Here is a 20,119-nt window from a genome sequence, read left to right on the forward strand (position 1 = left end):
CAAATTTGTAATTCTTCCCACGGGTTAAATGGGAAAAGCAGGGACTTAAGAACAAAATTAAGTAAGTTTTGACTGAACATACAGTCAATTCTGTTGTAACACTTGATTTGAAAATGCAAATTTGTTCCAACACAACGGATATATTAGGGAACAGTCTGAGCTTAATTCAATTTCTGCTTTTGCTCATGTGTCATTTAATCCACGAGAAACACAACGTGAAGCGAGCAAACTGCACTCGGCTGACCTCATCAGAGCAGGAATACACAGAGTGCACGCATGCATCCTCCACGGCCTCCCTGCTCCTGCAGTGCACGCTGTGCTCCGAGCCTCACCGGGCCATCTCTGGCAAGATGACTTCCTGTCCTATTGCAGATAAGCCTTCCAGCATCACTGCCACAAGCACACTTGAGGTCTGTTTCAAGGTGAACTCCCACGTTGCTCTAGTACTTACATACTTTCGGCCGCTCAACATATGTGAAACTGTAACGACCATTTTAATAGGCTCACATCTTTTTTTTTTATGTGTCACTGACCATGTTTTTGAGCACTGTGTCCCTGATCCCATTTTCCCCATAAGCCTAGTGGTTTTTCACCACACAACGATTTCTAGCAACTTTATATCACATTGGAGCTGAACTGACTGCATCACTGTTTGGGGAAAAGTCATTAATGAACACTTTCATTTTTTCAAAGAGAACAGATAGACAAGTTTCCTACAAGTCTGCTTACGCATTAAGTTAAAAGCAGAGAAAAGTCACATTCCCTCCTGAACAGGTGTTTGTGACTCCCACATCAGGTATCAGATTTGGAGTCGGAAGGGTATCATTCACCTTGAAAGAGCCAACGAAAAACTGGGTTTGTCAATTAATAAAGAGGAGACAGTGAATGTATCTTCTAAATTCACACCTTGATTTTGGCAGAAAATCTGGCAAGAACCACTGTAAAAATGCCACTTGTTCAATAATCAGATGTTCAAAAGCGACTCAGTATCAACTACGAAAGAATATAGAGCAGAAAAAAAATATTTCTGCAAGATGGTTCCAACAGTGCCTTAGAAACCACAGAGCCTTTACACACACTCTTAATTCTTGATCAACTCAGACGTCAAGGAGACGAACTAAAGGAAGTCATGCATGTGTCCTCGTTTCCATGCAGACCAGAAAGAGGAGACAGACCTCATCACTGAGCACTGAAGCCGAAGGCTGGCTAAAACCTGTTGCTCAGAGCCAGTGGGCTGATAAAAACACTGCTGCCATCTAGCATGCTCAGCAAAGAAGGGAACATAAAGACTTTGCCTTCTCTAAAGAACCAGGACAGATACTGGAAGGAACGAGCACTGAGTAGTCTAGTGTGTTCTCCTACATACCAGGCCAAGTTATTATTACAGCCATAATCCTGACACCATTTCTTAAAAACTACAACATTAAAATTTTTTTTAATATTGATATTTTTGTTAACATACATATCTACATATATATGCAAGGGAAACAAGACAAAAAACACCAAAATGGTAAAACATAGTTTAATATTTGGGTAATAAGATTATAGATGACTCTTTTATTGTTAGCTTTCGTTATTTTATACAATGAATGCATATTGCTTTTATCATCAGAAGAAAACCAACTGACTGAAGGAAATGAATCCCTGATCACTGTTCACGTCAAATTCACAGCAAGCCATCAAATGTCTCCTTTACTTTCCAAAGGGTGAAAGGTGAACAGCCTGGATCTGGAAGACACTTGTCCTACCACGCAGGAAATGTCATAAAGAACTTTGCAGGAAAACTCTCAAAACAGGAAGGTGGACAAGCACAATGGTGGACACTACATACTCACAGTAGATACAGCAGACTTGTTTGTTTTTAATCAGCATTTTGGTGACTCCTATAGGTATTCCGAAATATCTTTGTTTTGGGGCAAAGCTAACATAGAGCCGCTTAACTAAATTTGACAGCATCTGATAGCAGGGAATATGGAAATATGATCTAACCAAAGACAACCAGTGACCAAAGCCTAAAAAATGTGCAGAAGGCCACTAGATTTTTATAGACAGCTTCCTCTCAAGATCACTGTCCCAATGATGGGGAACGTTATTTCCCTACTCAGAAAGCACACGCAGGCTAACTAGACATACAGCATTACCCCAGATGCTACGGTGAATACAGAAGAAACAAGGTGCAGGCATTCTCTTCACAGCACGCACAGGCTGATGGGGAGACACAGGACATACATATCAAAAATACGTAAATAACAACAAAAGTGAATAGCTAAATGAGTGGTAGAGTTAAGTACTTAGGGCATTTAAAGGAGCACAGCTCACCACGACTTAAGTAGTGGGAAAGGCTACGGACAGGAAGAGAGTTTTGATGGCATAAGGAGGGAGACAAAGGAAGTCCAGGCACGGTCACCAAGATAAGCAAAATCACTGGGATGGAAAAGGCAAGGATGGGTGTGGGTGGACAAAAATCAGGTGGAAAACCAAGAAAAGGAAGGAAGGAGAGATAGATTCAGGCAGATTATAAATCCTCTTAAGAGTTCCTTTACCTACAAACCGTCTGATATGCCATTATCAGATTAAGAACATCTGTGGGAAAATCTATGTACCACACGATACTAACTATGACAGATAGAATACCAAAGCTCATTATAATCTTCCAAATGGGTGCCATCATTCCCATTTTACAGATAGAAATAAATTAAACAGAGAAATTAACTAATTTGCCTAAGGTCACCAAGGTAAGCAAGAGAACTAGGATTTGAACTCGGGCCTAGCTGACTCCAAAGTCCATGCTTCTTTTTACTACTCCATGCTACTTCTTCCTAAAACATAGCCGTGACAACATCACTCTTGAGTTTGTGTCTTCCCCCATCATAGTGTGTGTGCCTACCCTTCTGATTACCCAGTATGTTCATGGTGATCCCCATGAAAGCCTGCTGTCAGGAGAGTATCTGCAGCTGAAACAAAAATTACCAAAAACAGTTTACCCCATCCTGGGGTATTTTCAATGCTCCAGGAATCAGAAGAGTAAGTTAGGAAAAAAGCTCTAACATAAACCCCTTGATGGAATACAGATCTTACCTCCTCAGAGGGCCAGGCCAAGTATGTATCTGACAACGGCCATTCCCATAGCTTATAGCTTAAACTCCGGCAGTTAAGACTCTCCTTCATAAGCCCTGACGGTCTCCATCTGGGAGACAAAAGGCCACGCATGGCTGCAGGAGCACTTCAAAATACCACGAGTCCTGGTCATTTCGCAAAGGAAGTATATAGGAAAACCTACACAAAATGTGTCTGACATCTAAACTGTTATATGTTTCTTTAAAAGACAGTTCGCCAAAAAAAAGTGCTTTCTAATAATTCTATAAAATATTCCTCTGCTGTCTCTGGGGACCGGGAACGTTATCTTTATTGCACTCACCTTTTCTACAAAGATTTTACAAGTATCAAATGGTGCAAGTGTCATCTTTCAAAGGAACTGAAATAAAACCACATGGGATCCTGGAGTAGATAAAGATGAGTGGGTGGAAGAGCACGACCCTGACAAAGATTGCACCATGCATGCACCAGGAAAATAGCCTTCCTTCACTGAAGTCCGTTTGCTGAAACCAGAATACGCTGATAATTAGGTCAAAGGTCTACTGAGAACTCGAAAGTTCCCCACCAAATTTTTTTTTTTAAAGATTTTATTTATTTATTTGACAGAGATAGAGACAGCCAGTGAGAGAGGGAACACAAGCAGGGGGAGTGGGAGAGGAAGAAGCAGGCTCATAGTGGAGGAGCCTGATGTGAGGCTCGATCCCACAACGCCGGGATCACGCCCTGAGCCAAAGGCAGACGCTTAACGACTGCGTCACCCAGGCGCCCCCCACCAAATATTTTAATGAGCCAGGGAATGATCAGAGTTTCAGAATGTGTTTCAAAATGATTTGAATTCAACGTAAGAAAATTTCCAGATGAGCTTAGAAAATACGTTGAACTATGTGTTTCACATAGAAAATAAAAGGAAATTTTAAAATAAAAGTGCTATTCTTTCTCAACAAAAGCTGTTATATCTCTTACCCTAAAGAAATCACTTTCTAAGAAATTCCCCATTTCATCAAAGCTCCAACGTGTATGCCAACAGATCTTAGAGTATGACTTTCTTTCAAGAGGTAAAAGGAAATTGTCGCCCTTACGTATCTGGATGGCTCCTCCAGGTTCTGGTCATTCATGTCAGTAGGAACAATTCGAGTGGCCAGTGGTCCCTCCGCAAAAGGTTTTGGTAACTGACCCCTGAACTCTGATGGAATGAACTGAAGCTGCCAACTGTCAGAAACACAAATAAGGGAGAGTAAGAAAAACACAGGGGGCCCATATTGCTAAATGTACTTGAAATAAACAAGCCAAAAAAAAAAAAAAATCATGTGAAAAACATCTCGCTTGGAGAAAAAAATATTTCTGCTAAAACCTCCACCAAGGAGCACAGAGGCAAAGGTCATGATTCAGTCCAACATCGTTGAGAAATTTTCACTGAGAGGTCTCTCAACCTATTCCACCAACTCTTAGAAGTAAAATTTGCAACCAAATGGTTCTTCAACTAACCAACCAACCAACGAACCAAAGAAGCATCCCTATTTATCACCAATAACCACATGATAGAGGGACTTACCAAAATTAAACCAAATTCATCAGGTAGGAAAAGAGTGAAATGCAAGAACACACTATGGGAGAAGTACTTTGTCCCTAATTCTCACAAGCATCTTTAGTTATGAAACTATTGCAAAGGTAAAAGGCAAAGGCTAACATTAGTTGATACTTCAAAAAAAAAAAACCCACATTTTAATTTAATGATTAATGACTGATAGAGGATCTTCATTCAACACAAGATACCCTCACCAGCTAAGCTGCTCAAGCCAATCCCCAAATGGAACAACACGACTCATCTTAACCCAACTTCCCTTTTCCCTAAATAGGACCTTCTCCGTCCGAATTGAGCAAACACAAGGAACTCCGGAGCCTATGCTATCATCCAACAACAGAGAGCATGAAGGCAAGGGTCCAGACATCTCAACCACAGCTTTCCCCTGAGTCCACATGCTGGGAAAGAACTTCCACTACTGTTGGATGACAAACATTTCTTCTCTAAAAACACTCTTTTAGCTAGAGTTTCTAGACTACTTTTGGAAGTGGATTAATATCAGATGATTATTGAAATTTACGTATGAATGCTCAGGAAGAGCCACTAGCAGGAGCCTGGGGCCCTGAGTGATTTTAGAAGTCCCCAGACCTCTGTGGTTACAGGTGGAGCAGGGCGTGTGGCAGACACAGCACCCCGTCTACTGAACACAGGCTGTGGTTCCACGGTGAAGATCTCACGGCTCTGAAATGGTCAATTTTTCAACAACTTTTTGTGAAAATCTGAACATGAAAGAAAAATTAAGGAGACACTGCCACAGGATTGCTATTTTTACTCCCTGATTGAAAACTCCAGAATTAAAGGAAGACTTACTTATCAGGCAGAAGGAAGCTACTGGGAAAGCGATACCACTCCTTTCCTACACAGACGTTCACAGGCCTGCCTTCTGGGACGGTGTGGATGGTTGGGTCCGTGGCAATTCGGTAAAACTCTGGATACAAATCAAGGGGCCCATGATACCCTGGAAGGGAGAGGTTTGTGAAAGCCAAAGATGAGTAAGATGAGAGCCTGACATTGAATCATAATGCACATGAATGTCCCCCTGTGACCCGTGTGTGATTGAAGAGTGTGAAGGTCCCCAGCAAATGTAGCAGGAAGCCTGCCCCACTGGTACACAGCCTCTCTAGAGTTCTCAAGATGATCACAGCAGAGACCCTGTTCTACCAAATATCATTTCCTTTCTTGCCCTTCTCTACACCCTTCTGCCTTTTTAAATTCTGTTCTTTGAGCACATTTTAATCTTTTGGATCCAAAAAATGATTACAGGAAGAATATAATCATGGGAATTGAGCCCCAAATTTGCTTATGTTCAAGGCTTCCTTAATTCATTCTTCAAAATGAAAAAGCATCCTTTAAAAAACCAACAACAAAAACAAAAACAAAAAACCTAGAAAAAAAAATTTCTAGAATTCTCAGTCTTCTCTTTCATCTTAAGGTAGAGAAGGCACATCCCTGTCACAATATTAAGTCCACAGGTTCTCCTTATAGTACAGTCCTCCTCCCAGCTAAAGCTGAACAGTGTTAATCACATATCCATCAAAACCCAAGGTGAAGTGTTTTCTGAGTCTGGGGCAAGACGTTCTCTGTGCATCTACCTTTGAACAGGGCCACAGAGCGAGAAAAGGACAAGAGCCCAAACAGGATAAGTGTTCCCGACGCCAGCCAGTTCGATGTCACCGTGTAATGTTCCAGGCGGTATCGCTGAAACACGAAGTGGTAACATTTCTAGAAGGAAAGAAAACTGTATTGAGAAAAAAGAGGACTTGCAGAATCTACATAACACAATCGTAAAACATTATAATAACACCAAAAGGGAGGAAGCAGCCAAAGAGATTCTATCCAGGGTCTCAGCATTTGAAACACTTAATGAGGTACCCACTCCAAGTTCTAAGATGAAAACAAACTCCGTTAAGACTATCTACAGGTCAGCCCAACCAGAGGAATTCTCACCAGCTTCATAGGAAAAATATTTGGAAACCACTCTAGTGCTTAAGGTCCTAATAATTTTTTTTTTTAAATAAACAAAACTGCTGGTGCGCCTGGCTGGCTCAGTCAGTGGAGCATGCAACTCTTGATCTCAGGGTTATGAGTTCGAGCCCCACGTTGGGCATGGAACCTACTTTAAAAAATTGTTTTTAATGAATAAATAAATAAACAAAAGTGCTTTTTGGCAGCCTCCTTTGATATGTGAAGTATCTCTATTTTGATGTAACAAGTATTCATCTTTACTTTCCTCACTGAGAAGTTTTCATTAGTTTGTAGCATCCACAAAATGTCTCATGACCAAAAAGAAAAAAGATTTCCTCTCACAGAACATCAGGAAAATGCTTTTAATTTTCTGCTAAACTACTTTACAAACTAGGGGAATATTATTACAATATATACATACATGCATGAATTCTATCATCTTTGAGCACCTTCCCGTTAGATTTATTTCCTTCTTTTCTTCCTAAACTAGAACTAAACTTTGGGGAAGTAAAATTTTGCAAATATTTACTTGTTAGTCCCATGTGTTTGAACTCCTTTCATATTTGGGGGAATCCGTCCTACGGAAACAATCCAAACACCTAAAGAAAAATATTCATCCCAGCCTTGTTTATAATACTGAAATAAGTAAGCATCCTAAACCTACTATAAATTATGTATCTAATCATTATATGTAACAAATTCAGTATATTACATAATAATGCTTTTATACCAAATTTAAGATATACTCCTATTCAAAAGATGGGTATAGATATGGCAACCCTGAAAATGATACGATGCAGTTATAGTAAAAGGGATGTAAAGTTATATGTACATTCAGATTACAAATTTAATAAAGTTTGGTATGTGATAGGTAAAAATGCTGGAAGGAAGGTGGTTTTGTTAGGATAGTAGGGTTAATTTAAAAAGTAGTAAAAGTGGGACGTCTGGGTGGCGCAGCTGGTTGAGCGTCTGACTTGGTTTTGGCTCAGGTTGTGATCTCAGGATCCTGAGATCGAGCCCCACATCGGGTTCCATGCTCAACAAGGAGTCTGCTTAGGTTTCTCTCTTCCTCTCCCTCTGCTCCCCCACCACACCCCACATGCTTACTCTTGCACGCACACGCTCTTTCTCAAATAAATTTTTAAAAAGTAGTAAATAAAAAATTATGTGCAATAAAGTTCACTTTTATAATTTAAATTTTTTTAAACTACCATCCTAACATGGATGAGTCTTAAAAACATAATGCTGAATGAAAGAAACCAATCACAGAAAACCAGGTACTTTAGGACTCCATTTACATGGAATGCCTAGAATGGGCACATCTATAGAGACAAAAAATAGATTAGTAGTTACTTATGGCTGGGGAGATATGGGGTAGGGGGCGGTGATGACAGCTAATGGGCTTTTGAGGTGATAAAAATGTTCTAAAGTTCACTGTGGTGATGGTTACGCATATGTGTGAATATACTAAAAACCACTTAATTTTTTACACTTTTCAAATGGGTGAATTATATCTCTATATGTCTATTAAAAAAAAAAAAAAAACCTGTCACCCTAATTACTTTAGTGCCAGTTGCAAATGGTAGCAGAGGTCAAAAAAGCCTGGAGGCTTCTGAGGCCACAAAGATATTCAAGATTAGTTCTGACAACGAATTGACCTGGACAGGTTTTAAGCCAGGATCACAAAGCATCCCATATTGCTAAATGCCTGATGTGATCCCAAACACTTCAGCAAGTTTTAATCTGATCTTAGAGTTGAAGAGCAGACATTCCAGTAGCTCTGCTGTGATGCCACCATTCTGTGGTGGGCCTATACAATGACTTAACAAAACTCCTTTAACATCAACTGGATTCTTGTTGGCAACAGAAAGAAATTAACACACAAATTAAGCTTACATATTTGCATTGTTAAGAGTATGATCAACAGGAAGCAATCAATACATAAAGCTTTAATAATATGATCCGCATCAGGTGTAGTGCGTGGATAAAATACCTTGAGGGAAGCATTCTGTAATTTGTCTTTAAGCTTTATGACCAATTTTAAAAGTGAAATGGAATGAAGCAGATATACATTTCCCTGAAACTCACCTGAAGTGCAGAGAGGGCCACAGCACCACAGAGACATATAAGTGGATATACAGGGAAAAGAAATCTCTCCTCTTTGTGAGGCTGGATGAAGAAAATTATAAACCAAATATACATTGGAGCCAAGGTAAGCCAATATGGGTGGCCTAAATTCTGAACTGTAAGACACAGAAAAATATCCACCTTTCACCATATTAGAACAAAACAACATATTTAGTTTCAATGTTTTCTTGATCTCAAACAGGAATATGCCCTAGGGCACCCCATAAAATGTTTCAGCTCTTGTAGTCACACTTTCTCTGATGCAGTAAAGGGGTTAAGTAGAAAAAGGTATATACTCCTGAGCTCCCCCAAGAGAGGCAATATCTAACAGGAGGCACAATACTAGATTTGGCTAGAACGCAAATCAAAGTCAAGCCAATGGGTAACACAGCTTAATAATTTCTACACTGGATGAAGAAAAAAAAGCGTTCTCTCCCCAGTGAGTCCTGCCACTAAGATTAAAGGTTCCTGAGATTAACCAAAAGCGTAACATGAACTCCTTTCTTGGGTTTTAATTCCCATGTTCTGTCTAATACATTAATCTCCTTCCTTATATACCAATCAGTCTGTTCAAATAGCTATAGATCAAAGGAAAGAAAGAGCTGGATTCTCAAGCCCAGCACTGGCTTTCATCAAGCCACAAAAGAGTTTGTTTCAAAGCAAATATAAAAACACTCTTAAAGGAAGTTCACTGATGACGTTTTCTCTCCTCTTTTGCAATACCCATCCACTCTGAATCCCAAAATCGGAACCCTAATGCACTTGAAGCATGTGAAAGAATTAAAGGAATTTAATGAGTGCTAAGACCCAAGCACCTGCTGGAAAGTTCCCATGGTTAGGTACATGAACACTGAGTGATAAACCTGCAACCCACCAGGAAGGCATTCCCCACTGTGCTTCTAATAGTGTTAATGAGCAGTGCCTAGAATCGCTGGCAAAGGGTAGACAGTGCCCCCTGGTGTTCATCGTGTCTACAACGAGCAAGGAAAAGCTCAGGATTGTCACCAAGATCCATCTTGGTGTTCCTAAGTTATCTGCATCTTTTTAGAAACTCTTTAGGGATGAAAATTCTGGAACTGGAATACCAAGTTTATCCTTTAAACTTTCTACTCTAAGATTGAATCATGAGCTCTTAGGCTGTAATTTAGCCTAAGCCTAAAACTTCCCCGGGAAGTTTTTTAAATTGGAATTTTCTTAATTATAAGAAAATGAAATCTTTTTCTCTTCTGTATCTTAAAAAGCTAACAAATATATTTTTTTAAACAAGCACATTTTTAAAATATGGCCTGGGGAGCCTGGCTGGTTCAGTCAGAAGAGGATGGGACTCTTGATCTCGGGATTGTGAGTTCAAGTCTCACATTGAGGGTAGAGATTACTAAATATTTAAAAATTAAAAAAATAATAAAATATGGCCTAAAATTTTTTAATGTCCTCCATAAAATGTACAAAATCAGCAACTACAGTTGTACTACTTGATGGAATAATAGGCAATTTCTTTCCTGATTCCTTGTATTTCTGTTTTTTTCCCTTTAAGGAGTATTTTTTCTACTATAAATAAACAGAAAGTATAAAGAAAAAACAGCATTTTCTTACTAGGTGGACATGTGTGTAAATTACACATTTTTAAACCAAAATTGGATTCATACCGCAGAGAACAGCTTAATACGCTGTTTTTATACTTACATCACAAGCATTTCCAAATTCTCCACAAGCATAAATTATTCTTACAGCTAAAAAAAGTTACTTTTCAAAAAAAGATAAAGTGATCCTTAGGAAATACAAGGAATGGAGGAATAAGTTAACACCTCCAGGTGACAAACAGCTGAATCCAAATGTGGGACACTTTGCAAGATGAATGACCTGATTTCTTTAGAAATCTTCAGGAGAAAAAAGAAGAGGGGAGGGGAAACCTCGTAAAAAGCTTAAGAAACTTAACACCAAATTCAGTTTATGACCCCTTTTAGATCCTCTTCAAAAAAACTATAAAAAGCTGTTTTTCAGACAATGTAGGAAACCTGAATATCAACTGGGTATTCGATTTTAAGGAATTACTGTTAGGATAATGGCATTATGGGTATTAAAATAAAAGTGACTGAAGACTGCTTTCATATTCGAATAGTATAGCACAGTGAACTCTTTATAAACCATTAATAGTAGAAAAGCAGAATGCAGGGTGGGATGGAGAGATCATATGGCATCCAAATCAGACTGAAAAGTCTGAAATTAAATCACTTTCCAAAGCTCATATGAATTTCTACTCAAATCTGTCTTCCATAAAAGAAACATGGGCACTAGATACCCAAATCCGTGACAACTTGAGAAAACACTGGCTGTGCACTACAGAGTCAGAACAAGCAAAATAAATGACAAACCAAACCTTCCACGATAAGGCAAACACAGAAGCAGAACGGAACAAAGAGAAGCATAAGGTTTCTTAGGAAGTTCAAAGCTTCTCTCACTTCAGCATCAAATTTGAGGGAAATCCCTGTCTGGTTTAGTTTTCAAATTTTTGGTTGAAGTAATTCCCCCAAAGAATGTTTACCTCTGTCACTTATCTTAAGCCACCATCCATATTAACATGCATTTCTTTAAAAAACACAAGATTCAAACACGCTGATCTCCTGAGATCCTATAACTGTTTCTGCCTCCCCGGGTGGTTCTGCATGCTATACTGATTTCCTCACTTGAAAGGATATAAAGTTCCTCCCTTTAACCAAATCTTCACATAAATTTACAAATACAGATTGAAAATTCAATAAGTCAACCATTTCCGTAGGAAGAAAATGGAGAACAGGAGAGGTGGAATCATTTTCACTTCTTGGTATACATTGTTACTTACTCTTTCCTCCCCCAAAACCTATCAACCCTTATGCCACTCACCATGAAATCTCTGCAATAGGTATTCCATGAGAGAAGTTAGTGGTAAGACCAGGAGAGCCAATGCAAAGGCTACATTAAAATTAAGAAATCCATTCATCAAATAGAAATACCAGGGTTCCGTACCTGAGGGAAACAAAGAGATAAGAAATCATTAGTGGAGGCCTTCAACACCTTTTACAATGCTTGACTCAAAATGTTCTCTGCTCAAGTAATGTTGATAGTCCAATGCCTCAAGTGAATGAATCCACAATAGGAACTCAGTTTCTGGGGCTCAGCCACACAGGGGGAGCAGAAGATGGGAAGAGAATGGGATTGGTCACTTTTCCAGAACCAAATAATTTAAATAGCTTAGTGGTGATACTGTGATTTATAATACACAATTTATATTTGGTCTTCATCCCCATTCCTGACAAAGAGCTCCTAAAATCCTTGGAATTTCCTAATTGATACAAGTGATAAGGGTGTCTTCTGCTAATTAGGAGATTGGGGAAAGCCCCTAGGTAGCCTAAGGATGGGGACTGATGGCAAGGGGAACCAACCATGTGACTGGGGGGGAGGGGGTTAGAATTTTCAGTTCCACCCTGATGACCTCTGAAGAGGAGAGAGGAGCTGGCGATAGAGTTCAATCACCAATGGCCAATAATTTCACAAATCTGCCTATGTAATGAAGCCTCCATACAAACCCAAAAGGAGAGGGTTCAGAGAACTTCGGGTTGATGAACACGCAGAAGTGCGAGGAGTGTGGTGCTCCTGGAAAGAATGGGAGTTCTGAGCTCCATTCCACAAAGCTTGCCTTATGCATCTCTTCTATCTGGCTATTCACTTGTATCCTTTATAATATTCTCCCTAATAAGCTGGCAAATTTAAGTAAATTTTTCTCTAAGTTCTCTGAGCCACTCTAGCAAATTAATTGAACCCCAAGAGGGGGCTGTTAGAACTTCCCATCTATAGCTGGTGGGTCAGAAGTGACAATCTGTGGGCTTGTGATTGGTGTCTGGAGTGTGTGTGTGTGGCAGGGAGAGGAGGGGGGCAGTCTTGCAGGACTGAGCTATTCGGGCCTTTCCCCATTTTATTCTCACCTATTTGTCCCACTCACATGCTAGGATCTTTCCCCTTGATGTGCTTAACCACTGTTCTATAGTCACGTATACAGGGGACCCTGCATTTGATAAAAAGCAATAAGTTGTTTTCCTTAGGAAAATAATGTTCACAGACCCAGATCCTGCTAAGTTTTGAGGACTCAGAATGAAACAAAATGAGTGAAAACACAAGCCTTATTCACACGAGTTTTGATTCTTTAACTCAAAATCCTTAAACCCAAATGATGAGAACCAGCCCTCCTCTGCACACTTAGCAGGTTTTTCATCTGCTCTTCCCCTCTGTGTGATTACTTCAATCAGGCAGTGAATGACACATGCGGGTTTTAATCACTGTGTGTTGTGACACCCGCCTTGCACCACAGCAATTTCCTGCAATCAGCATTGCTTAAAAGGGTAATCAGAAGGCAGAGGAATAGTCAGAAAAACCTGACATTTTTGCAGCTTGCACAGCAAAATAAGATTAGAAACTAAACCCGTAATGCTAGGAACATTTAGGGGAGAAGAGGGAGGGGGTACCCTAAGGAAAGACAAGACTTCAATTGTGTGTCACCTTTTGGGAAAGCTCACTCCTTCCTGTCTAAATACAATGATGGTGACCATGAACAGAGGTTCTGTCCCAGGCCAAGCTCATTAGAGACATATTTATATCCAGTATTCTTTAGAAAACTGATGATTTTCATATAGAAATATATATCTTCTCTGGATTTTAATTAACATTTAACAACATGTTTCCTAAATTGAGTCCTTGGGGAATCCAGTTTCCAGAAAGGTAGTTTTTTTTGTTTTATTTTGTTTTGTTTTTTCAAATAGGCTCCACACCCAGCAAGGAACCCGACACGGGGCTCGATCTCACAACCCTGAGATCAAGACCTGAGCTGAGATCAAGAGTCAGACTCTTAACCAACTGAGCCACCCAGGCGCCCCAAGAAAGGTACTTTCCTGTATCATCTCCAGTGTGGTGGCAGCAATATCAACCTTGACCTGCCTTTTCCCTAACAAATTCTGAAAATCTGAGCCTGAGAGGAAAAACCAGATTGACTAGGAGAAATGTCAACTTTCACATCTTTTACAAATGCTAATAAGCATCAAGGTGGGGGAGAGCCTCTTTCTCTTTGATCCTTACAAATACGTATTGTTTTTGTAGGGAAGCACTTTATTTCCAGCAAATATCTGTCTCTACCACAACTTATTATACCCTCCAACTAGGGCTATCTTTTTACCTAGGTATACTATACTCTGAGATTCTGAATCAAAAGTATTAAGTTGGTAAACTCAACTATGTTTATCTGTTAGGAACTCAAGATCAAGTTCATAGCTAGGCTATGAACATTTCATAATAGACTGTTACTTCCTGGAAGAACAGGGTAAAAATTGGAGGATAAGCCAAGAGCGAGGAAGGTTCAAGAGACAACAGTCTTAAAAACAAGGGCAAAAAGGGACAAAAATAGTAAACTCTGTCAGCCAGTGTCCTCCCCTACTTGATGAGACACCTGCCTTAAAAGAGAAAAGAGGAAAAGCTTTTATTTCTTTCCAGGGAGATATTCAATGCTATTTCTCGGAAAGTATCAAAGCTGAACTATGCAGAAAAAAATGCATCAGAATGACAAGCTACGCATTTAACCGGTGCAAAGTGTGCAGTGAAAGAAAGCTGGAAGCAGGGTCTATGCAGGGAATGACTCACCCATCTCCCTCTTTAGGGAAAGTGCTTCAATTCCTTCCATTCAAATGAGCTAAAGGGAAACTTCAAAGAGGCTAAAAGAAGAAGGGATAATGTTTACTGTTCCCCAGATTGAATGAAAGGAAACCATTTTATAGACCTATAATTTAATAGAACTGCAAGAACTAAATTATAGTAAATCATCTCATAAATGTCAAATTTGCAACACCAAGAGCGAAAAGACACCAAGGTCCCCAAAAAACGATCAGCAAAAGAATGAAAGCTCTAGAACAGCTCTGGCTGACAGTCAACTCTCAAGAGACTCACTGGGGTTTCCTCCTCTGCTACTGCAAGAATGGAAAAGTTTGAGCCTTTTAATAAAGACCATTCACCTCTGCCCTCCAAAATGTCCTGTCCAGAGATCTGACAGATGTGGATAAAAATACAGAAACAGGCAGGGATCGTGTCCTAAGCTGCGAAGTGGCATCCTTGAGCAGACTCAGTGTCATTTTTGAGGGAAGAGCATTTCTCATACCTGTCCTCCCACACCTTCCCCAGGTCTGTGTACTCCTCCTCAGACAGCACCATTCTTCACTCCCACACGAAAATACTTACCAACCTCAACATCTACCAACTTGAAATGTTACAAGGGTAAGAGCAAAATCAGTGCCATGACCAGTCACTTTCTTTTTGCAACACTAAATGATCTTTGACACCAAAGGGATGTTTTGCCTACAACTTTGCAATTTTACGTCTACACTAAATTTCCTAAATGCCAAGTATTCTTTATCTCGTCCAAATATTCCTTCTTTCTCTGACAAGGGTGGCGCAATGCTCCTCCCATGTGAAAGAGAGCCTGCCAGTGCGCATGGCCTCGTGCCATCGAGGCTCTCCAAAGGCTCCTGATCATTCTCTAAGCCTAAGTACATAGGACCTTCAAAGGTACAGCTACTTCCTGCCCTTTCTTCAGAACAAGTCTTATCTTCTACCACCTCCAACTCATGCTCTGTTTCTGCAAGTTTACTCTCCTGTAGAATCTCAACTGCCAAACTCCAGGGTTTTGCTGAGGTTGTTTGCAGTGGAAAGAACACAGGCTTTGGAGTCAGACAGCCCTGGGCTCTTATCCCACTTCTGCCACTTATTAATTATGTGCAAGTCCCTCACCATCCCCACCTTGGTTTCCACAGCTGGGAGTAAGAATAAATAATGCCTATCTCACAGAACTTTTGTGAGGGCAACAAGACAGTTGTGTAAGATTTTTGCTATATAACAGGCATTTTTTTTTTTAAACAGAAACTATTGTAATTAATAGTTGTAAAGAAGTACTCTTTTTCTTTCTCCTGGCTTCCAAAGAGTCAGCTCAGGTCTGGAGTATGTCATTAATAAATGCTCTCTGACCAAGAAAGTATAGAAAGGTCCCTTTGAAAACCACGAACAATGGAGTCAATATTTATATTATAATCACAACAGAGAGACTGAATTTATCTTGCTCATGCCTGTGTAGTTTCTACCTAAAATCAGCTAACACTGTTAAATTTCTTTCTTAAAAAAGAATCCAATGTTCGATTTTTTTTTTTTTTTTTTTTTTTTTTTGCGTCTCAGCAGTACCTACACTGGACATTGTAGTTGTCTGAAATACACTCCCCTAGCATCTACTCACTAAACTTTTACTCTTCCTTCCATGCTCAGCTCAAGGACTACCACCTCTAAGAAGTCTTCTTGCTACCAACAGATGGACTTGATCCTACTAGGATTCCCCATCTTTCTACTGCAGCACATAATACACCGGACCATAATTATCTATTCCTGTGCCTGCAGCCTTATTGGACAGCAAATTCTAGGAGGACACAAATGCTCAAAGGCAATTTATTTAATGTTTCTTCAGCTGAAATCCAGTTATCTTTCTGTTCGAGAAGTATTACAGGCTTATATATAAGAAACAGCACTAAGACACGAAGGCAGAAACTATCAACACAATGCATTTGTAATTTTCAGATAAAAAACGTACCTACCATAGCTAATGAAGCACTTGGAGCAGGAGAGTCTTACAAAACAGTCAAATTATGCTAAGTAGTGCCAAACATGTCGGCAAAGCGAAAGAGCTGGAGTTTCCAGGACAAAAGATACGCTGTCTCACTGACAATGGTACGGCATCAAAGCATTTATTAAAAAGTCAGTCTTTGGTATTTATGGAATGGACTCACCCATTATAAGTTAGAGGACAATCACAGAGTACTCTGTTTTAAAAAGTACTTTCACCTCTATTATTCTTATTTGGTATTTTAAAAAAATCCCAATCTAATACACCACAACAGGTCTAACCAAAATAGTTGTAGGACAGAAGAGTGATCAGGGCATAATATAACCTGAATGATACTCCCAAATTTGTTCATCTATTTATTCATCATGACAACTCTTTATTGAGGACCTAGAATACACAAAGAACACTTACTTCTAAGATGGAAGAAGTATTTTCTCTGCAAAAGGAGTTAGTTACTCTTTAAAAAAAGAATGGACATCAACCCCATCCCAAAATTGTCAAATTCAAAGATGAGGTAAAAGCACAAAAATTCTACCATAAAGGAAAAACGCCCTCAAGTCTGACTACAGCAGTGCATCAGTCCTGTTGGTGCCCAGCATGACAATGCCTTCTGTCCCAACAGAGCTTTCACCATCACTAGGAAAGTGATCAGTTCCTGTACATTCAAAATAGCAAAATCTGAACTGAAGCTATCCCAGGTTCTTCAAAACAGGCAGAACAGAGCTCCAGGCACTTCCCCCAGGCAAACACTGGCCAAAATGAACAGCAGATGCCAACATCCAAGAAAAGACTGGCCACTTCTCTGCTGGATCCCAAAACAAAGATTCCCAACCCAGCCACTGTTAAACCAGAAACCTAAATCAGAATTTATTCTTTCTTTTCTACTCTCCTGGCCAACCTGTAGATTTATAAACCTCATCTATCTCGGCAACTGCTTTCATATACTCTCAAAGTTTTGTAAATGAGCAATCGAAATATCAATATGTAATAACCTGTTTAAAAGGTACAATTTCCCAAAATTAAACTGAAATTAACAATTTATTCACCCGTATATAATGGATATTATGCTTCCAACAGATTCCAGTAAATCAATTTCTAATGTGCACTCTGGGTCTAAGAGGAAGTCTTCCTTCTATTGACTTGGAGAACCAAATAAAATTTTAGAAGGCAACTAAAACAAGGAAGGGGCAATTAAACATACAAACTCTCTCTAGCTAAAGGGAGACATCTAGAGGCAAAAGCTTAAAATTGCAGTTTTTCCACATCCTTGGGGATCTTGCAGTCCCAAAGGAGCCTTCTTTTAATTATTTTTTATTATGTTCAGTTAGCCAGCATATAGTACATCATTCATTTTTGATCTAATGCTCAACAATTCACTAGTTGCGTAGAAAACCTTTTAAAATTCCTTCACTTAGGGAGCTCCTGGCTGACTCAGCCAGAGGAGTGTAGGACTCCTGATGTCGGGATTGTGAGCTGGACCCCCATGTTGAGTGTAGAGATTACATAAATAAACTTTAAAAAAAGTTAAAATTCCTTCACTTAGAAATTATTCTCTAAACAAGGCAGTCTGTGAATTCAAGTCACTGAACAAAACACAATTTTGACCTATTACCTACTGCCCTCTAAAATGACAATACTCCACAAATCCCAAGAGGCCCAATTAAATCTCACTCATATGCTTAATTTAAATCTCCTCATCCAATCTGTTGGTTCTGTTGGCAAAGTGGCACAGAAAAGTGATGGGCATGGCTTAAACTGATAAGACACAGAGGTAATATTAACCTGCTTCACAGCAGAGCCCCAAGATGATCACATATACAAAATGCTTCAAGACCTTCAGAAAATTAATGCAAAAGAAACTAAACTTATTTTAATGAAAAAACAACCTCATAAAACGGCAGATCTGACCAGGAAGATCATTAGGTCATCCCTCTATAACTGTCACTAACTCAAATGCCCTGGGGGGGGGTAAATAAAACAGACTGAGGGCTAGCTGAGATAAGGCGTGGGGTGCAGGGGTGGAGGTAAAATGGAGACTGCCTTCCCCAGACTAAAGGCATCCCACTTTTTTCCCCTCTCAACCCTAAACTGGCCAAACTACCCACCCTCTCATGCTGACTCTATCACTTGCTCTGCTTTGTCTACACATTTTCCAAACTTCCTTTCCTAATGCCTGACACTAAATGCAAATTTTTAAAAGAACAAGTAACACTAAACGTGTCTATGTCCAGAAAACCTCTGGAAGAATATACTCCAAGGTGTTAACAATAGCTACCTGGAGATAACGGGATCACGAATGCTTTTATTTTCCTATTTCTGTTATTGTATTGGTTTTCTAATGACAACAGAAAAAAGTTAACTTTTAATTTAAAAAAGTAGCTTCGGGGCGCCTGGGTGGCACAGCGGTTAAGCGTCTGCCTTCGGCTCAGGGCGTGATCCTGGGCGTTATGGGATCGAGCCCCACATCAGGCTCTTCCACTATGAGCCTGCTTCTTCCTCTCCCACTCCCCCTGCTTGTGTTCCCTCTCTCGCTGGCTGTCTCTATCTCTGTCAAATAAATAAATAAAATCTTTAAAAAAAATAAAAAAGTAGCTTCAAGAGCCATGGCATGCTGTGAATGACAGCAGGACTAAGAGAAATCATATTAATCAAGGGGTGCCTGGGTGGCTCAGTTGGATGAGTGTCCAACTTGTGGTTTCACCTCAAGTCATGATCTCAGGGTCTTGAGATCAAGCCCTGCATTGGGCTCTGCACTCAGCAAGGAGTCTGCTGAGGTTTTTCTCTCCTTCTGCTTCTGCCCCTCCCCATACTCACTTGCATGCATGTGCACACTCTCTCTCTCAAATAAATATAGAAAGAAAGAAAGATCAAGAAGAAATGTTTAGTGGCTACTTATCATCACTGCGCTATATCCAAATGTCATTTATTTTTAGGTAAGAAGATTACCAGCAAAGAAATGCTGTATTTGAGAAAATGAAACAACTAAGCGGAAATTTCAAAGCTCTGGCAAATGAAGCTATCTCCTATTCTTCCCCAGATCCCTACGGCCTTACCGTAAAGATCAGGTCCATGAGGAGTAAAGACATTGTACAAGACGATGTTCAGTGGTGCAACCACCAGCTTCCCATAGTAGTAGCTATCAATGACCACCACAGGCACCTAAGACAGAGCAGAAAATAGATACCAATTGCAGGGTTTTGTTCTGGAAACATTCTCCCAATACTAACAGGATAAACTGCAAAATGAAAAACAGAATGCATTTCTCATATTCTCTTTCCTACATCAGCATGCTTTCATTACAACTTTAAAACAAAACAAAGAAAAAATAAAACTCACCAGAAACAGTATTAGGGCCACCAGAGACCAATGAAAGAAACTCTTCCACCTGTGCTTCATGACCAGCAAATCAAAGGCAATGGGTAAACTATTTATCAGAGAAACAAAATAGGGAATTAAATACTTAGAATATAAACTCAAGTCAGATTTACACATACCTAAAACTGAACAGAGGGAAAAAAAATGTCTCTAGCAGTTAACAGTGAGGAAAGAAAGCTGATATAGGAGAGGATGTCCTCTCAACAATATAGTGTTCTCTTCACAGAGCCCACGAGAGTACTTTGCACCCCAAAATGCACAAGAAATATTAATACTGAGCTTATGGAAAGAGCTCC

The 20,119-nt window shown here is 39.7% G+C and overlaps 1 protein-coding gene across 6 annotated transcripts in view; it reads right to left on the reverse strand.

The window, feature by feature from the left end:
• Positions 1-20,119, reverse strand: part of ALG9 (ALG9 alpha-1,2-mannosyltransferase) — a 95,884-nt gene that overhangs the window by 55,835 nt on the left and 19,930 nt on the right. For all 6 annotated transcript variants that reach the window (XM_044386670.3, XM_026505772.4, XM_057316965.1 and 3 more), the window contains 7 exons: positions 19,785-19,872; positions 19,502-19,607; positions 11,651-11,773; positions 8,732-8,886; positions 6,271-6,400; positions 5,489-5,636; positions 4,176-4,305 (listed from right to left, as the gene is read on the reverse strand). In XM_044386670.3, coding sequence (XP_044242605.1) covers positions 4,176-4,305; positions 5,489-5,636; positions 6,271-6,400; positions 8,732-8,886; positions 11,651-11,773; positions 19,502-19,607; positions 19,785-19,872 — 880 coding nt within the window. The remainder of the gene's footprint in view (positions 1-4,175; positions 4,306-5,488; positions 5,637-6,270; positions 6,401-8,731; positions 8,887-11,650; positions 11,774-19,501; positions 19,608-19,784; positions 19,873-20,119) is intronic.

This window comes from Ursus arctos, unplaced genomic scaffold, assembly GCF_023065955.2.
Source record: "Ursus arctos isolate Adak ecotype North America unplaced genomic scaffold, UrsArc2.0 scaffold_22, whole genome shotgun sequence".
Taxonomy (NCBI): domain Eukaryota; kingdom Metazoa; phylum Chordata; class Mammalia; order Carnivora; family Ursidae; genus Ursus; species Ursus arctos.